General features: G+C 41.8%; 1 protein-coding gene across 6 annotated transcripts in view; it reads left to right on the top strand.

The window, feature by feature from the left end:
• The window catches only part of DHX40 (DEAH-box helicase 40), a 128,358-nt gene that overhangs the window by 40,107 nt on the left and 63,141 nt on the right, over positions 1-25,110 (top strand). For all 6 annotated transcript variants that reach the window (XR_006388278.1, XM_044286333.1, XM_044286330.1 and 3 more), the window contains 5 exons: positions 5,233-5,332; positions 6,128-6,214; positions 6,306-6,488; positions 7,333-7,413; positions 16,483-16,640. Coding sequence is in view for 5 of the 6 variants with exons in the window: in XM_044286333.1 (XP_044142268.1) it covers positions 5,233-5,332; positions 6,128-6,214; positions 6,306-6,488; positions 7,333-7,413; positions 16,483-16,640 (609 nt within the window). In the remaining variant the exon portion in view is untranslated. The remainder of the gene's footprint in view (positions 1-5,232; positions 5,333-6,127; positions 6,215-6,305; positions 6,489-7,332; positions 7,414-16,482; positions 16,641-25,110) is intronic.

Below are 25,110 nucleotides of genomic sequence, written 5' to 3'. Positions count from 1 at the left end.
TTACGATCCAGCGAGCCCAAGGTTGCACTGACTCTGTATTCTGGGCCACCACTCATCCTTATCTAGGTGAGGGTGTTTTGCTGGCACTGTGCAATGGCTACTACAGCGTGTTCTTCTAAGCAGGGGAAGTTTTCACACTAGGGCCGGAGAGTAGGACAGCCCCCCTCCGATAGGGGTTCTACTCTGGCACTGCTTCGGCGGTTTGTTCTTTTTTGACTGAGTGCCTCAGGATGGCTCTACTTGACTGAGACAGCATGGTACCATGCTACTTCTGGGTGTCCTTAGGCCTCTCCCTCAGTTTTACGCTGGAGGAGCATGCTGTACAAGGGGTATTTGCACCTCCACTACATGCTAGAGTTCCTACTGCACAGTTCCTTCTGACTCTGGAATTGGTATCCTCTACGGTGTGGCCCCCTCCTCAGCTGGAGTATGGCGTTAGCATTACTCTTGTGGCTTCCCTTGTATGGGCTCCTCAGGAGGTGTATTGCATTACCAAAAGATTCTGTAGAGTGCCAGTCTCTGATGGCAATGGGCTTTTGCCCTGGCCTCTTAATGGTCTACACTACTGTTAATTGACCGTTGCTCTGACAACTGTTGTTCTTGTGTCGTCAACTCAGGCTTTGCATTGGCGTAAATGCCATAGCTATCAGCACCTTACTTTGGGTGCGCTCTACTGGGTAGCTTAGTCCCTGCGGCACTCGTCTACCACTACAGTGATACCTTTCTTCAGATATGATTACTGTCTGTGTCACCTCAAGCCGATGGTCATTCCTTTCACTGCTCATTCCGGGGGTGGACTACGGGTCCCCCCACGCCGGGCTGAGCAGTGTCTGTCACGCCTTGCCACCACTGGTAGGGGTTTAGTTCCTGGAACGGAAGACCCTTTTCTTTCCTGTCCTTCCTCTAGCTGGATGGCTGACCATCTTCCCCTTCGGTCTACTCGACCGGTAGCAATGGGTTGTACGGCTATGGAATCCGGGATCTATTTTTTTCCACAAAGAGTATTCTCTTATCTTGGTCATCTGCCCTTCCAGGCAGTGTCTGCATGGTCAATATATGTCACTTATGGGGCTTTCCATAACCGGTGATGCTCACATCGGTTTTTGCTTCTACCTTTATCCGAGGTATTGGTTCTTTGGCCTACAGTTGGGCATGCCTGGCTCAGGAATTTTTTTCTCAGTAGTTTCTCAAGCAGCTTCTCTCGCTAGAAGTCTCACCACAAGCCCGATGGCTCTAGGGGCATTAGTCTACCAATTTACCGCTTCCTAAGGGGTGTTCTTTTAACCAGAGGAGGATCCTGCGGACCTGGATTTTGGTTCTGCTTCCACAGTTGTGGCCAGCAACCGGCTTCGTCCAAACGACCTGTGGATCGCTGGAGGCGTTTCAGTAAGAAACAAGCCCTCCCTCTGGAACTTCTTCTTTTTATTTTTATTTCTAGGAAGGCGGCATTCCGGGTGGCGGGATCTTCCATCCGGCGGCTTTCTAAGTTGATAGTGCCTTCTTGTACGTACATTTTTCCTTTGTCATTTGCATCAGGCAGTGCTCCGCCTAGTATCTTCTTTCTTGCAGAAGGTAGTCGCCGCTTTCCAAGTCATCTCAGACATGGTTTTCTCTTCTTTCTCCTTCGCATTTTAAACAGCGGGCTCTCCATCAGCCATCTAATTTTGGCCTCTGAGATTTGCTGGTCCATATCTAGCGCTTTCCGCTATACAGACTTTTACCTGGTTCTCTTGGAGGTCCTTGTCATAGCTGACGACTTCTGAAGGGAAGTTTTTCCTGGGATGTCTGCCTGACAGTTGCTTCCCAGGACGTGGCACCGCCCAGTGGAGTTATGGCCTGCCCGACCAGCGGTCGGCACTTCTCGGGTTCATCTACTCCAGGCATTGCTCCTAGAAGGCAGCGTCTTGGTCTTCCGGCACGTTCATCAAGTTTTACCGTGTGCCTTCCTAGGCACCGGCAGATACTGCTCCAGGCAGCAAAGTCTTGCAGGCGGCAGTGAGTTATGCATCCTCGAGGGCGTTTTTCTCCATGGGCATGTGATTTGTTCCCTCCCCGTGGACTGCTTTAGGACCTCCCACGGTCCTGTGTCCCCCAATGATACGAGCGAGAAAACGAGATTTTTGTGAACTCACCTGTAAAATATCTTTCTCGCGTAGTTCATTGGGGGACACAGCTCCCACCCAGTGTTCTGTTTGCCGCAAATAATGACGGTTGGTGGGCCAGTATGGTCCCCAGTTCTGGTTCAATCCGACTGACATTTGTCAGTTATTGGTTGTTTACCGTATGTTTTTTTTTTTTTTCTCCTATTGCTTGGGCACAAACTGATATGCTGTCTCCAGGCTGGAGGGGGTATAGCCTGCAGGGGAGGAGTTATCACTTTTCAGCCTAGTGTCGCCTCCTAGTGGCAGCAAGCAGCTATACCCACGGTCCTATGTCCCCCAATGAACTACGCGAGAAAGAGATTTTACAGATGAGTTCACAAAAATCTCGTTATTTTCAATGAACACGTTTCATTTTTTCTACTGGTATTACACTTTAATATTTATTTTCTCTATCATTTTTAAAATTGCACTAATTGAAAATTTTCCATTACTGCAAAACCCATGATTGGAAGTGTTATTGTTGAAAAGGTTGTATACTCTCCCTAGAGATACTCTGGTCCTACATCCCCTGACATTAAAAACGAAACTCTAGTGAAAAACTGCAGTTCAACATTCCTTAAAGGGAACCTGTCACCAGTTTTATGTCCTAACTAAGGGCAATATAAATAAGTGACTGATTTGCTTAGCAAAATGCTGGGTCACTTTCTTTAATTGACCCGGTCAATCTGCCAACATCTTGTATTGAAAAGCTCCAGCTGATAATGATGAGTCATGAATATTCATGAGCTCTTGACTCTCTCCGCCCACCTGCTGCTGAGTGACAGTTTGTTGCCTTAGGAATCAGCAGCAGGTGGGCAGGGGAGTGGCTATAGCTCTGAATTAAATATACGCTGGACTCAATGACCTCACGCTGGACTCAAATCAGCTCATTAGCATGCGTCATGCGGCATCTTTGTGTGTATTATGAGGTAACCATCTGTCACACCAGTAAGTGAATACATCTAAGGCACTTTTTAGTAGTTAATGATTGTATATAATTAGTTAGATTATAATCAAATATCCACATGACAGGTTCCCTTTAAGGAGTCCTTCAGACTCCCTAAAGAGTAATTTTCTGCTACCGCAGCTCACTTTGCAGAAGTCTACATATGTTCAGGATGCTGCTTAGAAGAAAAGAATTGTTTCAATTCAAAAGGGGTTGTTTTATTTAAAAGATTTAAAAACTTCTCTAACCATGGGATGGGGCATAAGTGTCTGATTGGTAGGGGTCCGACTGCTGTTACTCCTGTATGAATGGAATAGCTCCCTACATATAGTTTAGATGGAGGCTGCAACATATTTTACTATACCTATATAGAATCCATAAACTCCCATTGTAAAAACATATACTTCAGTTTTTTTGCATAGTGTACTTCTGTTTTTTTTTGTGGGGTGTTTCAGCATAGAAAGTGCCACTTTTCTATACAGTGAAAAGAAAGGGTAAAGAAGTCTGGCTGGTATTACACCAGTAGATGAGGCAGACAATTGTTTGGAAGGAAATGTTCCTTCCTGACAATCGCCTGCTCATCAGTGGAGGAGACAGCTACTATTACGTGCAGCGATCTCCTCAACAGTATGGGGAGAAGTGATCGCTCATCCCTATACTGAATCATTATTTGCTGGCAGGATACCATGATTAAACAGCATGATCTGCCGCCGGCAAGCAATGTTTTTTTTTTTTTTTTTAACCTGTTTAAAAATTGAGATTTCCTGATGAACGAGCTTGTTGGGTAATGGTAGGCACTATTACACAGACAGATCGTCCTACGAACTCTTGTCTGCCCGACTATCGCTAGGTGTAAATACAGCCCTTAGGGGCCAGAGGCCAAAAAGTGTCTTTTTGACACTATGGAGCCCTAAAGATATGCTCAAAGAGGACCTTTCGCTCTCCTGACATGTCTGTTTTAATAGCTTTACGTATTCCCCATGTAATAACAATTCTGGAGCATCCATTCTTATGTCTCTATGTTGTGCCATTCCTTTATTATTTGTACTAGAAGCTATGAATGAATTGCTAGCAGTCTGCAGTAAGGGTACAGAGGGGTGGTAACCAGATGAGGGGATGTACCTGCACAGACTTACTCTATCCAATCAGTGCTGCCATTTTCAGACTGCAGGTACACCCCCCCCCCTCAACTGGTTACCGCCCCCTTGTACCTTTACTACAGACTGCTAGCAATAGATGCTCCAGAATTGTTATTACACGGGGAATGCATGAAGCTATTAAAGGGAGTCTGTCACCACATTTTAGCATGTTAGACCGTTAAAATAGGGTTATGTGATCCAGCCAGAACATAAAAACGGTACCTTTGTGGTAGAAAACGGACTTTTCTTTTTGCCGAAAATGAACTTATAAGATTATGTTCTGAGCCCTCTCAAGTGCCCAGGGCGGTCTCTCAATCCTCGGAGCCCCAGGCAGGCACCTCCTAAACGGCTCATAACCCCGCCCTCCGTGCGCCTCTGCCCGCCCGTTTACTCCCCTCCCCTGTCCTTTTCCACTGCGGCTGTGCGGTCCAAATCGTAGCGGGCGCATGCGCAATGCGATGCCCGCTCCTGGCAGGGCATCGCAATACCTACTGCGCATGCGCCCGCTACGATTTGGACCGCACAGCCACAGTGGAAAAGGACAGGGGAGGGGAGTAAACGGGCGGGCAGAGGCGCACGGAGGGCGGGGTTATGAGCCGTTTAGGAGGTGCCTGCCTGGGGCTCCGAGGATTGAGAGACCGCCCTGGGCACTTGAGAGGGCTCAGAACATAATCTTATAAGTTCATTTTCGGCAAAAAGAAAAGTCCGTTTTCTACCACAAAGGTACCGTTTTTATGTTCTGGCTGGATCACATAACCCTATTTTAACGGTCTAACATGCTAAAATGTGGTGACAGACTCCCTTTAAAACACGTCAGGTGTGGTGACAGGTCCTCTTTAACGTGTAGCTCACATTCATTTAAGGACATATAGTTATAAATATAATGGTAAAGGAAGGGTAATGTTTCTATCCTAGACAATATGAATGTTGAAAATGTTTTTATGGAATATGTGTGTTAAAGTACTGAACTATATTTCCTGTTTTTATATCCTGTGTCATTTTATAGATCAGCAAAAAAGAATTTTTCTCCCACCTCCAAAAGGCATTAGGAAGTGTGTAGTAGCCACAAACATTGCTGCAACGTCTGTGACAATTGAAGGCATTAGGTACAAAGTTTTGACATTATGTAGGCTGTTACAATTACAGTTTTGTTTGTTCGCTGGCATCGCGGTGTCCTGGCTAGCAGCGCACATGCATAAGGCACGCTATGACTGGCTGTCAAATTTGCTGATTGGCTTGTGTATGTAAATCTGTTAAACTTGGGCTTCACTAGCTTCTGCTGTTGTAAATATGAAATTTTTTAAAAGGTTTACAAGCACAAAAAATAATTTAAAAAAATCACTTTCTATTGGCTGAAAATAAAAATGTAATATACATATGTTTAAAATTCCATGCTGTTTTCCACTAAGTCCCTTTTGCAGAATGAGGACAGGACTATGTGTCCTTTGCAGCCTATGGCTGACCAAAGCATCAACTTGACTATGAAAGACACATCACTGCAGCAGTTTCAGAACAATGTTCACATAGTGCATCTTTACATTAGGAATATTAAAGTGGTTATGTCCTCAGGAGAATTAAAGAGGTTGGACATCACAGTGGGGGTTCCTTCCCTTGGGAACCCCCCGGTTAGCCGTAGCATACAGCTGTCAAATTCATGCTGCTAAGCACAATGTGACCACTGCCCATTATACTGTGTGTTAGGAAGTGACATGGCACAGCTTATCAATAGGGGGTTTCAGGAGCCAGGCCAGCAGAGTTGGACCCTCACCTATCAGACATTTATGGTGAATATTGTTAAAAATGTAGACAGCATTTTGCTAAGCGAATGTAGAAACTGCCCTAGACAAATAATATTTCTGAGACAATTATTATTATTTTTTTGAACTCGTCGTGTTTTTCAGGTATGTCATAGACAGCGGCTTTGTGAAACAGTTAAACCATAATCCCAGAGCTGGTCTAGATGTTTTAGAAATTGTGCCTATTTCAAAGTAAGTGAAATTGGTGGTGTCATTTTGCTATATTTGTATTAGATTATTATGAGCTGTTCTCTTTTAAATTTTGTTATTTCATTTCCTGAAGAAGCGAAGCGGTGCAGAGAGCTGGCAGGGCTGGCAGGACAGCTTCTGGGAAATGCCATCGGATTTACAGTGAGGAGTTCTGGGAGAAATGTATGCCAGATCACATGATCCCTGAGATTAAGCGAACCAGCCTTACATCTGTCATCCTGACCCTTAAATGCCTGGAGGTAAATGATGTCATCAGGTAATCCAGTGTTTCCTTAAATACATTGTTACTTTAGTATTGCACCCTTGTTGTAATAGTAACCCTGGAAAGTTGTTGCTTGAAGTCGACTAAATTAATGGAAATATTTTTCTAGTTTATTTCAGTTTATTATAGTTCCAGATCTACGTACTGTACGTTAGGAATACAAACACAGTATCCTGAATGTGTGTAATCCTTAGCATTAGAAATGCTTCCCATCAATTAGACAGACTGGTGTGCCTGTCTCCGTTTTGTAAACCTGATCAATAATATACAGAGGACCAGTAAGCGTCAATGCTTGTTTCCAGTGGTCCTGCTACCCTATGTACTAAAATATAGTTTCTCTATGCTTCCTCTGTCTCCAGACACTAGTCTGTCTAATTGAAGTTTTTCTCATGCTAGGGATTACACACATTCAGGATACAGTGCTTCAATTTACTAATGTATGTGGATCCTAGTTATAATATTACAAATAAGTGATCTTGAAAAAAAAATGAGTGTCCACTGTAGATGTTGTGTAATCATATAAATAGCATGATTTGTACTAGCTCAGGCTGTGTTCACATCTCGTTATGTGAACATGTCCAACATATGTTCTTTGAAAGCTTGCAACACATGTGCAGTGTGTGCTCCTCGCCCACCTGCCAGAGGCCAAAAGAGTGGCCTCTGTTAGGTTGGCATAAATTGGTATACTTTTTTTTTATCACCTCTGCATTGGATTATTGGTAAGTGTTCCAGATTGAAAAACCATATTAAGGCGCCCTTCCAATTGTGAGTTTCAGTTGGTGTGATTTTACTGCTGCTTCAAGACATATGCATTATTGGCTCCCGATGTTACCCACAGGTTCCCCTACTTGGATCCACCTGAAGAAAAGTTTATTTTAGAGGCACTCAGGAAGCTCTACCAGTGCAGTGCAATTGACAGGTGAAATAATCTATTTTTTATCTAATATTCACTTTAACCCAGGACTTAACACGTATAATTAGTAGTGTAGTTTGCCTTTTCTCATAAAGACTTGATTTACATGAGAGTATTTTCCATCCATGCTCTATCCACATGCACAGCCCATTAAAGGGTTTGATCAGCAGTTTGTAGGGCTCATGGTGCTCGTGCAAGCGCTGGGTCCTCTTCAATATTTACCTTCACGTTGTCTCCCTTGTATCAGTGGTGCAATGTAATTACACCACCCTCTTGCTTTCATTTGAACGGGATGAGCAGTTGTAATTACACTGCACTGCTGCTACAATGGAGATAGTGTGCAAGTAAATATTGAAGAAGACACAGTGGTCTCATGAGTGCCATGATCCCTTCAAACAGCTGATCAGTAGGTATGCCATGAGTTGGACCCCCCCCCCCCCTTCCCCCAAATAGTTGTACATACCACAAAAATGGTACCAATAAAAACTAGTTGGTTACGCAAAAAAACAAGGGGAGGAAAAACAATGTGGGGAGGAAAAATCAAAAATGTAAAAATTAAAAGGGGTTTAAAGAGGATCTGTCACCACAAAATGGGATGCAGTCTGCATTAAGCATTTTATAGAGCAGTAGATGCTGAGCAGATTGACATTTAGTTTTGTGGGAAAGGATTCAGTATAAGTTGTAATTTATGCATTTATATCACTACTCTTTCTGAGCTGTAGAGCTTAAATTATCAGACTGACAGCTATCTATGTGTACACACTTATATAGAGAATGCTATCAATTACTGATAACACCTCCCCCATCCTCCCCCATGTACAACTATCAGTGACTGAGCTATCTCTGTATACACACTGTGACACAGTGAGGGGAATGGTCTGGGAAAACAGGTATTTTACTCCCAGTGTGCGCTGCTGGGCTGATAATCAGCCAGGTGGGGTCAAATACCAGACTGTATTTTTATTGCCGGTCCGGGTTTTTGGCAGCACCTGGCTGTCCTTAAATAGGCAGCTGGGCTCAGCAGTAGAATCTCTGTGTTGGGATCTGAGGCTTGGTGCCAGGTTGGAGGGCTGAGATCCATGGGCCTAGGAAACAGGCCCCCTAAAGCCTGCCGTGGACTGCTGGAGGCAGAACTGACATCAAGGTGACTTGTCTTAAATGAACTTTCCAATGTGTCAGCAGTAAACACAAAGACTGCAAAGTAACGCATTGTTTTGTGCATTTGCCTCAAGTGTCAATAAACACTGAAGTTTTGCGTTAAGAACTTGTCTTTTGCCTCTGTACTGCGTCCGCTTACCCTATTTACCAGAGCGAAACCCTACAACACTGCCAGCTATCTATGTATACACACTTACACAGAGATTGCTATCAATCACTGATAACACCTCCCCTGTTTACAGCTACCAGTGACTGACAGCTACTGTATATATACACACTTACACAGAGAATGCTATCACTGATAACATCTCCCCCATGTACAACTATCACTGACTGACTGCTATCTTTGTATACACACTTACACAGAGAATGCTATTAATCACTGAGAACACCTCCCTGTGTACAGCTACCAGTGACTTACAGCTCTCTCTGTTTACACACTTAGGGCTCATGCACACGACCGTATGTATTTTGCGGTGTGCAAAACACGGATCCGGAAAAAAATGGATGTGTCCATGTTGCATCTGTTTTTTTGCAAATCCATTGTAACAATGCCTGTCCTTGTCCGCAAAATGGGCAAGAATAGGACATTTGGATACGGAATGCACACGGAGTCCTTTTAAGTGTTGTTTTTTTTTTTTGTTTTTTTTTTGAAGCTCCATTGAAATGAATGGTTCCGTATACGGACCTGTTAAAAAAAAAAAATGGAACAAAAATAGAAGAAAAATACATTTGTGTGCATGAACCCTTACACAGGGAATGCTATCAATCACTGATAACACCTCCCCTGTGTACAGCTACCACTGACTGACAGCTACTGTATATATACACACTTAGGGCTTGTTCACACAATCGTGTGAAGCCCGTGCTGTGGACCACAAATTGCGGTCCGCAATGCACAGGCACCATCCGTGGGGCAGGCGCATGGGTATCGCAGACCCATTCACTTGAATGGGTCCGCGATCCTTCCGTTCCGCAAAAAGATAGAGCGTGTACACTGAGGAGAACATGCTCTATCAGTGACTGATAGCATTCTCTCTGTGAGTGTGTAAAACATATATAGCTATCAATCACTGATAACACCTCCCCTGTGTACAACTATCAGTAACTGACAGCTACTGTATGTATACACACTTACACAGAGAATGCTATCACTTTTAACATCTCCTCCATGTACAACTATCAGTGACTGACAGCTATCTATGTATACATACATAGAGCTTGTTCACACGACCGTATGGCTTTTTCAGTGTTTTGCGGGCCGTTTTTCCCGGATCCGTTTTTCAGTTTTTTGTTTCAGTAGTGTTTCAGTAATTACATAGAAAAAATTGGGTTGGGCATAAAATTTTCAATAGATGTTTCTGCAAAAACGGATACGGGAGACATACGTAGTACATTCCGTATGTGTTCCTTTTTTTGTGGACCCATTGACTTGAATAGAGCCACGGAACGTGATTTGTGGGAAAAAATAGAACATGTTCTGTACGGAAATACGAAAACGGAATGCATATGGAGTACATTCCGTTTTTCTTTTTGCTGAACCATTGAAATAAATGGTTTCGTATATGGGCCGTATACGTAACGCAAAAAACGGCCCGTATACGAAACACAAAAAACTTTCGTGTGAACGAGCCCTTACATAGAGAATGCTATATCACTGATGGCACCTCCCCAGTGTATAGCTATCAGTGACTGACAGCTATCTCTGTATACACACTTACACAGAGAATACTATCAATCACTGATAACACCTCCCCTGTGTACAACTATCAGTGACTGACAGCTCTCTATGTGTACACATACAGGGAATACAGTCAATCACTGATAATACCTACCCCATGTAAAACTGAAGTTAGAAAAAGCTGAGATAAAATTGTATAAATTACAAGTGATGCTGAATCTTTTCCTATAAAACTATATTTCAATCTGTTCAGCTCCTGCTGCTCTGCAATATGCTGTCTGAGGCTTACACTGCATTTTATGGTGACAGGTCCTCTTTAAAGCCAATTGGTCAATTCATGCATCCATCGGTCTGTACCGAGAAACTGGCAGTACACGCTGTTCTTGTCTGTTTCCCATCTGAGACTCCTTCACTCAAGTGTTTGGTTGTGATAAAAACAGATGCCATACAGATGTCCACACAGAATGATATTCATTTGTTTTTTGCAGATTTAAAGAGGACCTTTCACTACAATAAAAAATGTAAACTAAGCATACAGACATGGCGCCCAGGGATCTCCCTGCACTTACTATTATCACTGGACGCCGCTCCGTTCTCCCGGTATAGTTCCCTGTATCTTCTGATTTTCAGCTCAACTAGGAGGAGCCTGCCGGCGTCTCCTTCTCCCAGGCTGTAGCGCTGGCCAATCGCAGCGCTCAGCTCATACCCTGAGAGTTTTTTTTTCTCTCAGGCTATGAGCTGAGCGCTGCGATTGGCCAGTGCTACAGCCTGGGAGAAGGAGACGCCGGCAGGCTCCTCCCAGTTGAGCCGAAAATCTGAAGCTACCGGAGCCTATACCGGGAGAACGGAGCGGCGCCCAGGGATAACAGTAAGTGCAGGGAGATCCCTGGGCGCCGCTCTCCATGTCTGTATGCTTAGTTTACATTTTTTATTGTAGTGAAAGGTCCTCTTTAAATTGAAACACCCATCTGAAACAAGCCTAATGCAGAGTAAATGATTTTATGTTTTCTGCAGATGTTAAATGAATATAATTTACAGCACTTTCATTGTATGTGTCCTGCTATGATGCTATTGATCATATATTGATGCTGAATGTTATTACACACTGTGACACCCTTGAGCTACCTGAAGGGGTTGCCAGCACGCTTTGCTACCATAGCAGAAGCAGCTTTTATTTTACCCTTTAAAACGGTCATCCTTTATAATGTTCTGGCACTGTTAGCCTTCTGTTTAGCTTGGAGGCACTCTGAAACAAATGTACGGAAGGTGCCTTATCAGCAATTCCTTAATGTATTACTGATACCCAATTCATTCATAGGTAGAAGATTTGCAGGTAAGAGATCAAGCAGACCTGTGTAAACCAGGTAGATGCAGACACCATGGGGGTCATTTACTATGCTGAAATACACCTAAATTAGGTTAGTTGCGCTGCTGAATGCGACTTCGCCCCGCTCACGCCAGGTCTAAAATTGTGGGTGGGGAGGGGCCAGCAGGCCCATCTCATTTACCATTTTCTATGCCTGTTTTAGACGTAGAGAAAGGTCTAATTGTAAGACAGCTCGGAAGCTGGAAATGGTGCTGGATGCGCTGAAGTTCTGGAGAGGTCGGCACCTCTTCATTACATCGGCGGATCCACCGCCAGCTATGGGCCTTTATTAAGACCAGCGTCTAAAACGCTAATCTTAATAAAAGTGCCCCTATGTATGTGTGTCTGATCCTGCAGCCATGAGCAAAAGCCTCCATGCACATTAATGTCTTGTTGGCCAAATCAATTGTTCTCATCAGGAATCTAATATGTATGTGGAGCTCCTGACTTCCCTGACAGATGATTTGTGGGAGAAAAGGATTGTCCACTTTGAATTTGAACACCTCATAATTTAGTTTTCCTCGGATATAAGCCATCATCAGATAAGCCACCGGCAGCTTTCTCCTCTCTTCCCATTGAAAACACGTAAATGCAGCTATTGAAGGTGCATGTGCACCTTTACTCTCTGCTCCTGAGCGCTTTATTCTTCTGATCAGGTTAGTGTTATTCACACATAGCATGCCATATATCCCAGAGGAGACTTCTGAGCTGCTTTTTCACATAGAGATCACAGCAGAGGACAATGTTGGTCTGCAAGAGGTAGAAGACACCAGGCCACAGGATAGAGTATTGAGGGGAGGGGCGAGAGCATGGTTCACAAAGAAAGTTCGCTGAGCTCAGAGGTTTTGGTGTTGCATGCGGCGTTGTTGAAGATTGCAGGCCGTGAAGCTAAAGGAAGCAACTCAGAAAAAAGTGAATATCATGGTGCAGATTTCAATCTCTCCGTTTACATCGGCCCTTATCTAAAAAGTATTTTTTTCATGACAGAGGGCTATGTAAAGGTTAAGCCAGGTTCTCCGTATTATTTATTAGCTTCTACTGATCAGGTCTGAGTTACAGATTTATTGTCTGCCTTGGACATTCCTTGTTCTCATGTAATAGGACAGGGGGATCCCCTGCTTGTTACCCCCCTTCAATTAGCCAGAGTGAAGAGCGTCTACAAAGAGTGGCTCATCATCTGAAGCACGTGAATTACCCCACAAAATCATTTGCAGGTGACTCAGCAGTGGGAACCCCACAATCAAAGTTGTTATTGGGTGATATGTTCACTTCTAGAGGATTGAGTGAGACTAGTTCTTTACAGGTTTTCAGCCTCTCAATGTAAAATGGTAATTTTAAATGACAAAACAGAGTATTTTGACATTTAGAATGTGAAGGATATACCCTAGCATGTTTAACGCAAATAATTGAACATAAAATAAGTACATGACACAATGCCATATTTAGTAGGGGAAAATAAAGATTATCCATGGGTGGAAAATGTATCTGTCTGAAATAAGTGTGTCTATTCATGGTTAATCATCACCCATCCCAGTATAACATGTTAAGCGTTTAACATCTATTATATATTAAGCTCTCAGGGATGTTGTTCTGCAGGATCATCAGAAAGTGACATTGAAGCTTTAAGAAAACTATGAGCTGCAATGCTCAACACAGCCCATGAAAATGACCGGTGCCGTTTTATAGTCAGATCCTTTATCACTAGTCTCTGGAAACCCTTTAAAGGTGTATCTCAGTGACTGTTAGGGTCCATTCACACATCCGTAACGTGTTTTGCGGACCCGTGGACATGCGGACCGCACATCGCCGGCACTAATAGAATATGCCTATTCTTGTCCGCAATTGCAGACAAGAATAGGACATGAGCCGGGCCGCACATCATGTGGCCCCATAGAAATGAATGGGTCCGCAATTCCGTTCCGCAAAATGCGGAACAAAATTGCTGACGTGTGAATGGGGCCTTAGTGACATATCCATGAGATATCACATCAAGCTTGTGTTATAAATGGCAGCCAATCTGAGGAGGGAACAGCAGCCTAACCCAAAGATAAGAAAGGAGGTGTGTTTCAGACTACGGGCTGTATTACACAAACATATCAGTTTCTGTCCAGTCTCAGACCAATAGCTGGTGTGTATAACAAAAGATCTGTGTGTGTTAGACTACTTTCACACTCACGTTTTGTGCGGATCCGTCATGGACGGATCCGTTCAGATATTACAACCGTCTGCATCCGTTCACAATGGATCCGTTTGTATTATCTGTAACATAGCCAAGATGGAACACCATTGAGTGTCAATGGAGGACGGATCCGTTTTCTATTGTGCCAGATTGTGTCAGTGAAAACAGATCCGTCCCCATTGACTTGCATTGTGTGCCAGGACGGATCCGTTTGGCTCAGTTTCATCAGACGGACACCAAAACGCTGCAAGCAGCGTTTTGGTGTCCGTCTTCAAAGTGGAATGGAGACGCAACTGATGCATACTGATCCGTCTTGGACCGCTTGTGAGAGCCCTGAACGGATCTCACAAACGGAAAGCCAAAACGTGAGTGTGAAAGTAGACTAAATCTGTCAGATAATCTGTTGGTGTAATACAGCCCTAACTCCCTGTAGGCACGGTAGGTAAGCTGTAGTCACAGATCTGCCCTAATGTAGTTGAGGTGAAAAGCAGCTATAAATGAAGCTCCTAACTGAAAAGATACTTTAAAACCACTGAAACTCCAGCTAGTGTAGGAGAATGGGAGAGATACTTTAAAACCACTGAAACTCCAGCTAGTGTAGGAGAATGGGAGAGATACTTTAAAACCACTGAAACTCCAGCTAGTGTAGAAGAATGGGAGAGATACCGGTACTTTAAAACCACTGAAACTCCCGCTAGTGTAGAAGAATGGGAGAGATACCGGTACTTTAAAACCACTGAAACGCCAGCTAGTGTAGGAGAATGGGAGAGATACTTTAAAACCACTGAAACTCCCGCTAGTTTAGGAGAATGGGAGTCGAAGTTTTATTTTACGCATCTCAACATTAAAGCCTGCAAAGTATCCTACCATACTGTGTACACAGCTCCTATGCAATCCTATGGTTACAGATTACAAACAAACCCTGCGTGTAGATCATACAGATATGATACACCCTTCAATGTCTCCCTCATTTACTGTCTGTAAGGTAGCAAGAAGCAGGGAGCAGAAGGAGGGGCCTAATAAAAAACTGCAGCTGCCAGTTTATATGGAGACATAGTCTCTGCATAGGAACTTTATTTACAAAATGGTAGGATATCTTAACCCCTTCCCGACCAGCAGAGTACATGTACAGCGCTGGCTCCTGCTCGCAAACAGAGTAGGTGCCATAGCCACCAAGTTCTTGCTGTTTTAAACTTCAGGCACCCAGGACTAATGTATGTCACTGGCGGTAATGGTGATCATAGACATTTAAACCATCAGATGCCGTGGTCACGTTGTACAAGCAAAAACCGGCCAGGATTGGGGGAGCTGAATGCAGTTTGCAGCAGCCTCTGTCCTCCTGAGTGACGAGGCTGCTGCACATTAGTTTAAAAAAAAAATTCTAATCGCCCCCCCCCCTTCCCCAATATGTAAATAAAAATACTTTAAAAAAAATAATAAAAAAATACACATCATGGGGATTGCTACATGCAAAAATGCCTATACTTTTAAAATCTAAAAATATTTATCCCATGCAGCAAATGGCAAAATGGAAAAACATGGCCAATTTGTCCTTTTTTTGGTCACTTCACCTCCCACAAAAAATTAAATTAAAAAGGGATCCAAAAGTCAAACACACCCCAACATGGTATCACTGACAAGAACAGATTGCCCCGCAAAAATGAGCCCTCAAACAGCTCTGTATACATAACTACAAAAAAGTTATAGGGGTCAGAATCCCGTGACAAAAACTATACATATTTGGTATCGCCATAATCATACTGACCTGGAGAATGAAAGTAACAGGTCAGTTTTACCATATTGTGAATGCCATAAAAACAATACCCATGAAACTATTGCGGAATTGTTTTTTTTTTTTCCAGTTTCACCCCATTTTGATTTTATTTTATTTTTTCAGCTCCCCACTACATCATATGCAATATTAAATGGTGAAATTAGAAAGTGCAACTTGAAAAAAAAAAAAAAGCCCTAATAGGATGACAGGCCGAACTGGATGGACGGATGTCTTTTTTCGGCCTTGTGTACTATGTTACTATGTTACTATGTGAACAAAAAAATAAAAAGTTATGGCCCCGGAAAGGCAGGGAGTGAAACACGAAAACGCAAAAAGGAAAAAAAAAAACTCCGGGGCTGAAAGGTTAAAAGAGGTTTTCCAGGACTAACTTATTGATGACCTATCTTTAGACTTGGTCATCAATATCATATTTGCAGCGTCCATCTCTTGACAATCAGCTGTTTTCACAAGCTCCAGCACCATGCACCAGTACTTCACAGCTCTGTCCATTGTGTACTGGCCATGCCTGGTTCCTGCAGCAATGCTCCCAATCAAGATTATTTCTGAAATGGTTGGCCACTTTCTAATGAAATTTTGAAAATGTCTTAACCAGATGGGTACAAGCATATTTAATTGTAAAATGTGTCATTCTTCACCCTGGCACACAGACAGAAAGCTTCACTCTCTGTGCCTGGGTAAGAAATGCGGTAACCTGTTTGACAATTTTATATGTCTGTAACTGTCAGATTAGGCCATTTCTGAAATTTCATCAGAAAGTGGTCAACCCCTTTAAATATTTGCTTACTAGTCTGCAGCTACCGTAATTTTGGTTCTAGTTTTTATCCTTGTTACATATTATATGACAGTCCTGCAAAACTGACCCAGTTATAATTTATCTCCTTGTCTGCCTTTCAAAGGAGCGGCAATGTTACAGATCTTGGGCGATTCATCATTGAATTTCCATTATCGCCAAATCTGGCCTGTGCTCTTATTAAAGCAACCTCTTTCGGATGTGAGGATCTTCTTCTTCCTGCGGCAGCCATGTTGTCTGTTGAACATGTGTTTATACAAACAGGTATCTTATATGATTGCTAACAAAATATTTCTGTCATCATTTGTAAAACTGCAACTTAAAAAGGCCTACCTGGTGTTTAGAGATGATAGTGCTTGGCTAGTAAAGCCTCTCTCTGCTTAAAGGGGTTCTGTATCTTTTTCTTACTGATGATCTATCTTCTGGATAGATCATCAGTATCTGATTGGCTGGGGTCCGACACCCAGGACCCTGCTGATCAGCTGTTGGAGAAGGCAGCGGCGCTGGCAGTAGCGCCACAGCCTTCGCGCTGTTTCCCGCAGGCCGGTGACGTCACGAATAGTATCACTGGTCTATGCACAGCTAAGCCCCGTCCCGGGTGTCGGACCCCTGCCGATCAAATGCTGATGATTTGTCCAGAGGATAGATTATCAGTATGAAGAAGTTACAGAACCCCTTTAACTTCTTGGAGGATGCAATATATATGTGCGCCTTAGAGCTTTAAACTACCAGAATTTTACTCTACTTTTTAGAACACCACGGAGGTGATATCGTTTTTGACCAAAAGACTGAGACAAAATAAGGTGCAAAATGGGATTAGACAAATAGCTGGCAGAAAAGTTGACTTACAAACAGCCATGTCTAGAATGTCACAGATGGGTACAAATTCTGGTGTGCACATTTAATATATGAGGTGCAACGAGGAAGTGCCTCAAATTCTGGCTCAAATAAAATAAGTTCAGGGGGCACATGCATTAATATATCTCCCCCAGCAGTTTACCATAAACACAGGTAATGTATGATGGACACATTTATACTTCTCTTTTTTCCATCCACTCCTGATTTTGGTTTAGCAGCAGCAGCATCCCTATGTAACAAAGCCCGGTGTCAAATATGTATTGCTCACCTGATTACAGTGGTGCACTTGATTTGTTGATCAGCAATTCCCCTGCAGAAATGTAATAATTATGCTTTTTATCAATATACAAAGGAGGCATTTAGTGTAATGAGGGAGGCACCGTTGCTGTGGCTGCACCCAGGATCTGCTCCTTTCTCTGCCCAGTCCCTCCCTCGGACCATTGATTTCATGATACAAACCTAGTTCAAGTTATGAAACAGTTCTCTTTAATTAGTACATTTGCATTTCAATTTGTTCTGCTGGATGTGGACAGTTATAATTTATTTGGTTGATTTATGACATTAAAGGGGTTGTGTCACTTCAGCAAGAGACATTTATTGTGTAGAGAAAGTTAATACAAGGCACTTACTAATGTATTGTTATTATCCATATTGCTTAATTTTGCTGGCTGGAATCATTTTTCTATCACATGATACACTGCTTGTATCCATGATTATGACCACCCTGCAATCCATGAGGAAAAAGTGCCGGCCTTTATGGTGGCTGGGATCGTGGGAACACACATAGGCTGGTGCTTTTTTCTATAGTGTGCAAGCACATCCACCGCTGATGGATTGCAGGGTGGGCGTAACCATGGAAACAAGTAGTGTATAATGTGATGGGAAAAATGAATCCAGCCAGCAAAGGAGGCAATATGGATAATAACAATACATTAGTAAGTGCCCTGTATTAACTTTCCTCTACATAATAAATGCCATTTGCTGAAGTGAGACACCCCTTTAAGGTATTTAAAGTAATTGCTGGTTATGCTATATATGTATTTTAAAATACCATGATTTCTTCATGCAATTAAATTCAGAACCTCTGTTAGATTTCTGCTGCCCCTTACGGCATTTTAGATGGCAAGAATAGTGTAGTGTGTGGCACTTGTTCTTGTTGTCAAAAATACTGAAACCCTGACACTTAAATAATGCAAAATGGCTCCAGCATAGATGTCATAGTTCTGTTGTAAGCTGAGCCCGTTATGCTAGTGTCAGAAGAGGCTTAGCAAAACTTTTCAGGTACAAGGAGACTTCAAAGAACTTTTCAGTAGTTTTTCCCAATACAGAGTACAGTATCAATGTATTGGCTTCTTCAGTTATCTAATTGTAAGAAGCATATTATAATTAAATTGTAACTGGTGTGGATCAGAGTCCTAAAACCCTGTGACTGCTAAAATGAGGAGGTAGAAGCATTCACACAGAACGTACTCTCTCCTCGCTGTAGGAGACGGACTCAATAGAAAGTCTAAGGGATTCCGTCTCTTGCAGCAAGGACAGAGAGCGATATGTGATTGCTTTTTTCTCTTCGTTCTAGCAATTAAACCGATCAAAACCTTTGATACGTCGCTATTATTTATCAAAAGCTTTTAATATACAGTTACACATTAATTAGAATATGCTTGTTACAATTTGATAACTGAATAAGTCAGGCAGAAAACACATTGATACTGTACTCTGTATAGGGGAAAACTGCAGAAAAGATCTTCAAAGTCTCCTCGTACCTGAGAAGTTTTTTTTTTTTTTTTTTTTTTTATATATTTATGACCTATCCTCAGTGCACCCCCACCCATCAGCTGTTTGAAGGTATTGTTTACCTGCTCAAACATATGAACGCTCAGGTCTATTCAAACAGCTGATCGGGGGAATTCGTCCCCCTGCCGACATGATATTGATGACCTATCCTGAGTATAATTCATCAATATAAAAATAAAAGCGGACAGCCCCTTTAAGTACAGAGACACTTAAAAGTGGATGAACACTTTCACTTCCATTGACATGTAGTAAATATGTCATGATCCTGGTATCATATTGAAGCTAATGATACCAGATGAAATATTCAAGATGCAGCATTTGTTTGCATGTGCTCACAAAGTCGGGGAGCAGCATGAAAAGTGTTACTTTCTGGATGGGGAATCTGCAGGTTTTACTGTCACCTCTCCCCCTCTTCAAGGGGGTCAGAATTATAACCACTAACATGGATTTTTAAACAAAATGCTACATTTTGATGTAAAATTGTCTACTTTCAGAAAATATTTGGCTTTAGGGGTAAACTATGATTTTGTTATTTTATAACTGAAGTTTTATTTTTGTCGAAAGTTTGAAAAGTGTTCCTGCAGCAAATGTTTTAATATAGAAAATAGAGTGAAAATATTCTATGTATGAGATCACTATACCGCTCCAAATTATGAATGTGAGTTTTTTCCCCCTTATTGTTTGGAGTGGTTAGGCTTCATTCACACGTCCGTGGTGTGTTGCGGACCCGCAACACACCCGCCCGGCACCCCTATAGAAATTCCTATTCTTGTCCGCAAGCTGCGGACAAGAATAGGACATGTTCTATCTTTTGCGGAGCTGCGGACCTGAAGATCAGGGCCGCGCTCCGCAAATGCGGATGCTGACAGCACACTGTGTGCTGTCCGCATTCATTCCGTTCCCATAGAAAATGAATGGGTCCGCACCCGTTCCGCAAAATTGCGGAACGAATGCGGACCCGTTTGCGGACATGTGAATGGAGCCTAAAAGTAGAAACATTGAGTACAATAGCCGCCTATTTAGCAAACCACTGACAAATTATAAGAAGTTCAGAGAATTAGATGGACGTTTCAATCATTTAACTTGTATGTATGTACATCAGCGTTTTTTATAAGTGTTGTCCAATGTATCTGAAAAGGAAATATCAGGAGACTAATATTTACTTTGAATTACTTCCCATATAATAAAAATCATTCTTATGTATGAGTGAATGCAGTTTAATCAACAATAAGGCCTTATGCACACAGCAGTGCACACACTGTGAAGTAGGTACTCCACGTGTCCTTTACTTCCTAAATCAAACAGACAAAACCTACAAGCAAAATTTACTTGTGCTTTCATACTGGACAATCAACCGATAGTTAAAGGGGTTTTCCAGGACTTAGCTGTTGATGACCTACCTTCAGAATGGGTTGTCAATACCAGATTGGTGGGGGCCAACAGCCAGGCTCCAATCAGGCTGGCACCAGAAACTATACAGTGTCCGGAGCAGAAGGCACCACACACTTGTGTTGTGGCAGTGCCAGGATGCTGCAGTTTGCCGGCGCTGGAAACTAGGCTTCTGCTTTATACATTGTATAGTTTCCAACTCCGAGGCTTCCCAAAACAGCTGATGGGGGTTGAACATTTGATATTGATCACCTTTTTTGAGGATGGGTCATAAATAGCTGTAGCCCCGACAACCCATTTAATAGATGTAAAGACTAGGTGAGACTGAGCAGTGGAACAACTAGTCAAAATTAGTCAAAAATGATTCAGTTTCTGTATTATCTATATTTAATTGAAGAGGATCTAGATGTTCTTCCATGATGCATGAGCTCTAGAGCTTATAGCCAGTACTGGCCTTTACCTGTCCTATTTACTATTAAAATACCTTGGTCTAATATACAGTTAGCTCCATATATATTTGGACAGAGACAACATTTTTCTAATTTTTGTTCTGTACATTACCACAATGGATTTTGAACAAAAAAAATTCAGATGCAGTTGAAGTTCAGACTTTCAGCTTTAATTCAGTGGGTTGAACAAAATGATTACATAAAAATGTGAGGAACTAAGGCATTTTTTAAACGCAATCCCTTAATTTTAGGGGCTCAAAAGTTATTGGACAAATTAAATGATTGTAAATAAAATGTTAATTTCTAATACTTGCTTACAAACCCTCTGTAGGCAATGACTGCCTGAAGTCTTGAACTCATGGACATCACCAGACGCTGTGTTTCCTCCTTTTTAACCACTTCAACCCCCCTAGCTGAAACACCCTTAATGACCAGGCCACTTTTTACACTTCTGCACTACACTACTTTCACCGTTTATTGCTCGGTCATGCAACTTACCACCCAAATGAATTTTACCTCCTTTTCTTCTCACTAATAGAGCTTTCATTTGGTGGTATTTCATTGCTGCTGACATTTTTACTTTTTTTGTTATTAATTGAAATTTAACAAAATTTTTGCAAAAAAATGACATTTTTCACTTTCAGTTGTAAATTTTTTTTTAAACAAACGACATCCATATATAAATTTTGCACTAAATTTATTGTTCTACATGTCTTTGATAAAAAAAAAATGTTTGGGTAAAAAAAAAAAGGGTTTGGGTAAAAGTTATAGCATTTACAAACTATGGTACAAAAATGTGAATTTCCGCTTTTTGGAGCAGCTCTGACTTTCTGAGCACCTGTCATGTTTCCTGAGGTTCTACAATGCCCAGACAGTAGAAAACCCCCACAAATGACCCCATTTCGGAAAGTAGACACCCTGAGGCAGGCATGCTCAACCTGCGGCCCTCCAGCTGTTGTAAAACTACAACTCCCACAATGCCCTGCTGTAGGCTGATAGCTGTAGGCTGTTCGGGCATGCTGGGAGTTGTAGTTTTGCAACAGCTGGAGGGCCGCAGGTTGAGCACGCCTGCCCTAAGGTATTCGCTGATGGGCATAGTGAGTTCATAGAACTTTTTATTTTTTTGTCACAAGATGGCGGGAAATGATGATTTTTTTTATTAATTAGTTTCCTTACAAAGTCTCATATTCCACTAACTTGTGACAAAAAATAAAAACTTCCATGAACTCACTATGCTCATCATGAAATACCTTGGGGTGTTTTATTTCCAAAATGGGGTCACGTGTGGGGTAGTTATACTGCCCTGGCATTTTAGGGGCCCAAATGCGTGCAAAGTAGTTTGAAATCAAAATCTGTAAAAAAAATGGCCTGTGAAATCTAAAAGGTGCTCTTTGGAATGTGGGCCCCTTTGCCCACCTAGGCTGCAAAAAAGTGTCACACATCTGGTATCCCCGTACTCAGGAGAATTTGGGAAATGTGTTTTGGGGTGTCATTTTACATATACCCATGCTGGGTGAGAGAAATATCTCGGCAAAAGACAACTTTTCCCATTTTTTTATACAAAGGTAGCATTTGACCAAGATATTTATCTCACCCAGCATGGGTATATGTAAAATGACACCCCAAAACACATTCCCCAACTTCTCCTGAGTACGGCGATACCACATGTATGACACTTTTTTGCAGCCTAGATGCGCAAAGGTGCCCAAATTCCTTTTAGGAGGGCATTTTTAGACATTTGGATCCCAGACTTCTTCTCACGCTCTAGGGCCCCTAAAAAGCCAGGGCAGTATAAATACCCCACATGTGACCCCATTTTGGAAAGAAGACACCCCAAGGTATTCAATGAGGGGCCTGGCGAGTTCATAGAATTTTTTATTTTTTTGCATAAATTAGCGGAAATTGATCTATTTTTTTTGTTTTTTCTCACAAAGTCTCACTTTCCGCTAACTTGGGACAAAAATTTCAATCTTTCATGGACTCAATATGCCCCTCAGCGAATACCTTGGGGTGTCTTCTTTCCAAAATGGGGTCATTTGTGGGGTGTTTGTACTGCCCTGGCATTTGAGGGTCTCCGCAATCATTACATGTATGGCCAGCATTAGGAGTTTCTGCTATTCTCCTTATATTGAGCATACAGGTAATGAGATTTTTTTTTTTCCGTTCAGCTTCTGGGCTGAAAGAAAAAAATGAACGCCACAGATTTCTTCATTCGCATCGATCAATGTGGATCAAAAAATCTCTGCCAAAAAAAAAAAAAGGAGGGGAAAGGCGTCTGCCAGGACATAGGAGCTCCGCCCAACATCCATACCCACTTAGCTCATCAATCGATGAATAAATCATTTATTTATTTTTTTATATACAAAGTGTTTGCCAAAGCATATGAACACCGCCACCTCCTCAGCTCATATGCCTCGGCAAACGTATCTTTTACTGCAGAGGAGAAATCTCGTCTTGCAGCGCCGCATACACCGACTTTTGTGTAATCTGACAGCAGCGCAATGCTTCTGTCAGAATGCACATCAGTGCTGCAGCTAGTCGATTGGTTGGTCCACCTGGAAGGTAAAAAAACAAAACAAAAAAGAAAAAAACCAGGCCGCAATGCAATAATTTTATTAACTTTATAATAACCTTTGAACAGAACATATAAACTTTATTTAACTTTTGGAACTTAACTTTTTTGCTTACTGGTGTTTTTTTGTTTTTTACCTTTTATAGGACAAACCTCTCCTTCCCCATGGGACAATGTGCAAAGCGCAAATCGCCCAAAGATGTGGCAAAGTGCATTATGCACTTTGTCCCAGGTGAAAGGAGAGGTTTGCAGCAGCTGTGTGTGAATGGGCCCTAATAGCCCTGTGTACCTGTCCTGTGAGATGTGATCCCTATGCTATGCCTGCTCCTCTGCTGAGACCAACCGACCAAAAGGACCAGCAGAGGAGCAGGGAAGCCATTTAACACATTATATTTACAAATATAATGTGTTAGATGGCTTGTGATTGTTTTTTTTTTAAATCATCAGCTTGCCAGCCATGATCATTGGCTGGCATTGGCTCCCCAAAAGTTAAAGTCCCAGAGTGGGACAAAAAATAAAGTGAAAAAAGTTTAAAAAATAAAGTTTTCCCCCCAAAAATTAAGATTCAAGTAAAAAATAAAATAAAAATGCTTTTGCCAAAATAAAGGGAAAAAAATTGTAAAAAATAGGGAAGTAGACATATTAGGTATCGACCGACTCTACAAAAATATCACATGACCTAATCCTTAAGGTGAACACAGTAAAAAAATAAAAACCTTGCTAAATAAAATAAAAAATTTGTTACCTTACATCACTAAAGGTGCAACACCAAGCGATCAAAGTTATATGCACCCCAAAATAGTGCCAATCAAGCCGTCATCTCATCCCGCAAAAATCATACCCTACCTAAGACAATCGCCCAAAAACTGAAAAAATTATGGCTCTCAGAATATGGAGACACTAAAACATGATTTTTTTTTTTTTTTCAAAAATGATATTATTGTGTAAAACTTAAATAAATAAGTATACATATTAGGTATTGCCACGTCCGTAACGACCGGCTCTATAAAAATGTCACATGAACTAACCCCTCAGGTGAAAATTCAAATAAAAACTGTGCTAAAAAACATTTTTTTGTTTCCTTATCCCCTAGTTTCCAAAATGGGGTCACTTTTTGGGAGTTTCTACTCTAGGGGTGCATCAGGGACGCTTCAAATGGGACATCCTGTCAAAAAACCAGTCCAGCTAAATCTGCCTTCCAAAACCATATGGCGTTTGGCTGTTAACCCTTGCTTTGTTAGTGGAAAAAATTGATTAAAATTGAAAATCTGCCAAAAAAGTGAAATTCTGAAATGTAATCTATTTTCCATTAATTCTTGTGGAACACCTAAAGGCTTAACAAAGTTTGTAAAATATGTTTTGTATACCTTAAGGGGTATAGTTTCTAATTTAGGGTCACTTTTTTGTAGTTTCTACTCTAGGGGTGCATCAGGGGATCTTCAAATGTGACATGGCAGCTTAAAATTATCCCAGTGAAATCTGCTTTCCAAAAAACATATGGTGTTCCTTTCCTTCTGCGCAAGGCTGTGTGCCCGTACAGCAGTTTACGACCACATATAGGATGTTTCTGTTAACTACAGAATCGGGGAAATAAATATAGAGTTTTTTTGGCTTTGTTAATAGAAAAAATTGATTAAAATGGAAAATCTACCAAAAAAGTGAAATTCTGAAA

Source organism: Bufo gargarizans, chromosome 3 (genome assembly GCF_014858855.1).
Source record: "Bufo gargarizans isolate SCDJY-AF-19 chromosome 3, ASM1485885v1, whole genome shotgun sequence".
NCBI lineage: Eukaryota > Metazoa > Chordata > Amphibia > Anura > Bufonidae > Bufo > Bufo gargarizans.
Note: the sequence above shows the minus strand (reverse complement) of the source record. Positions and strands in the feature narration are given on the sequence as shown.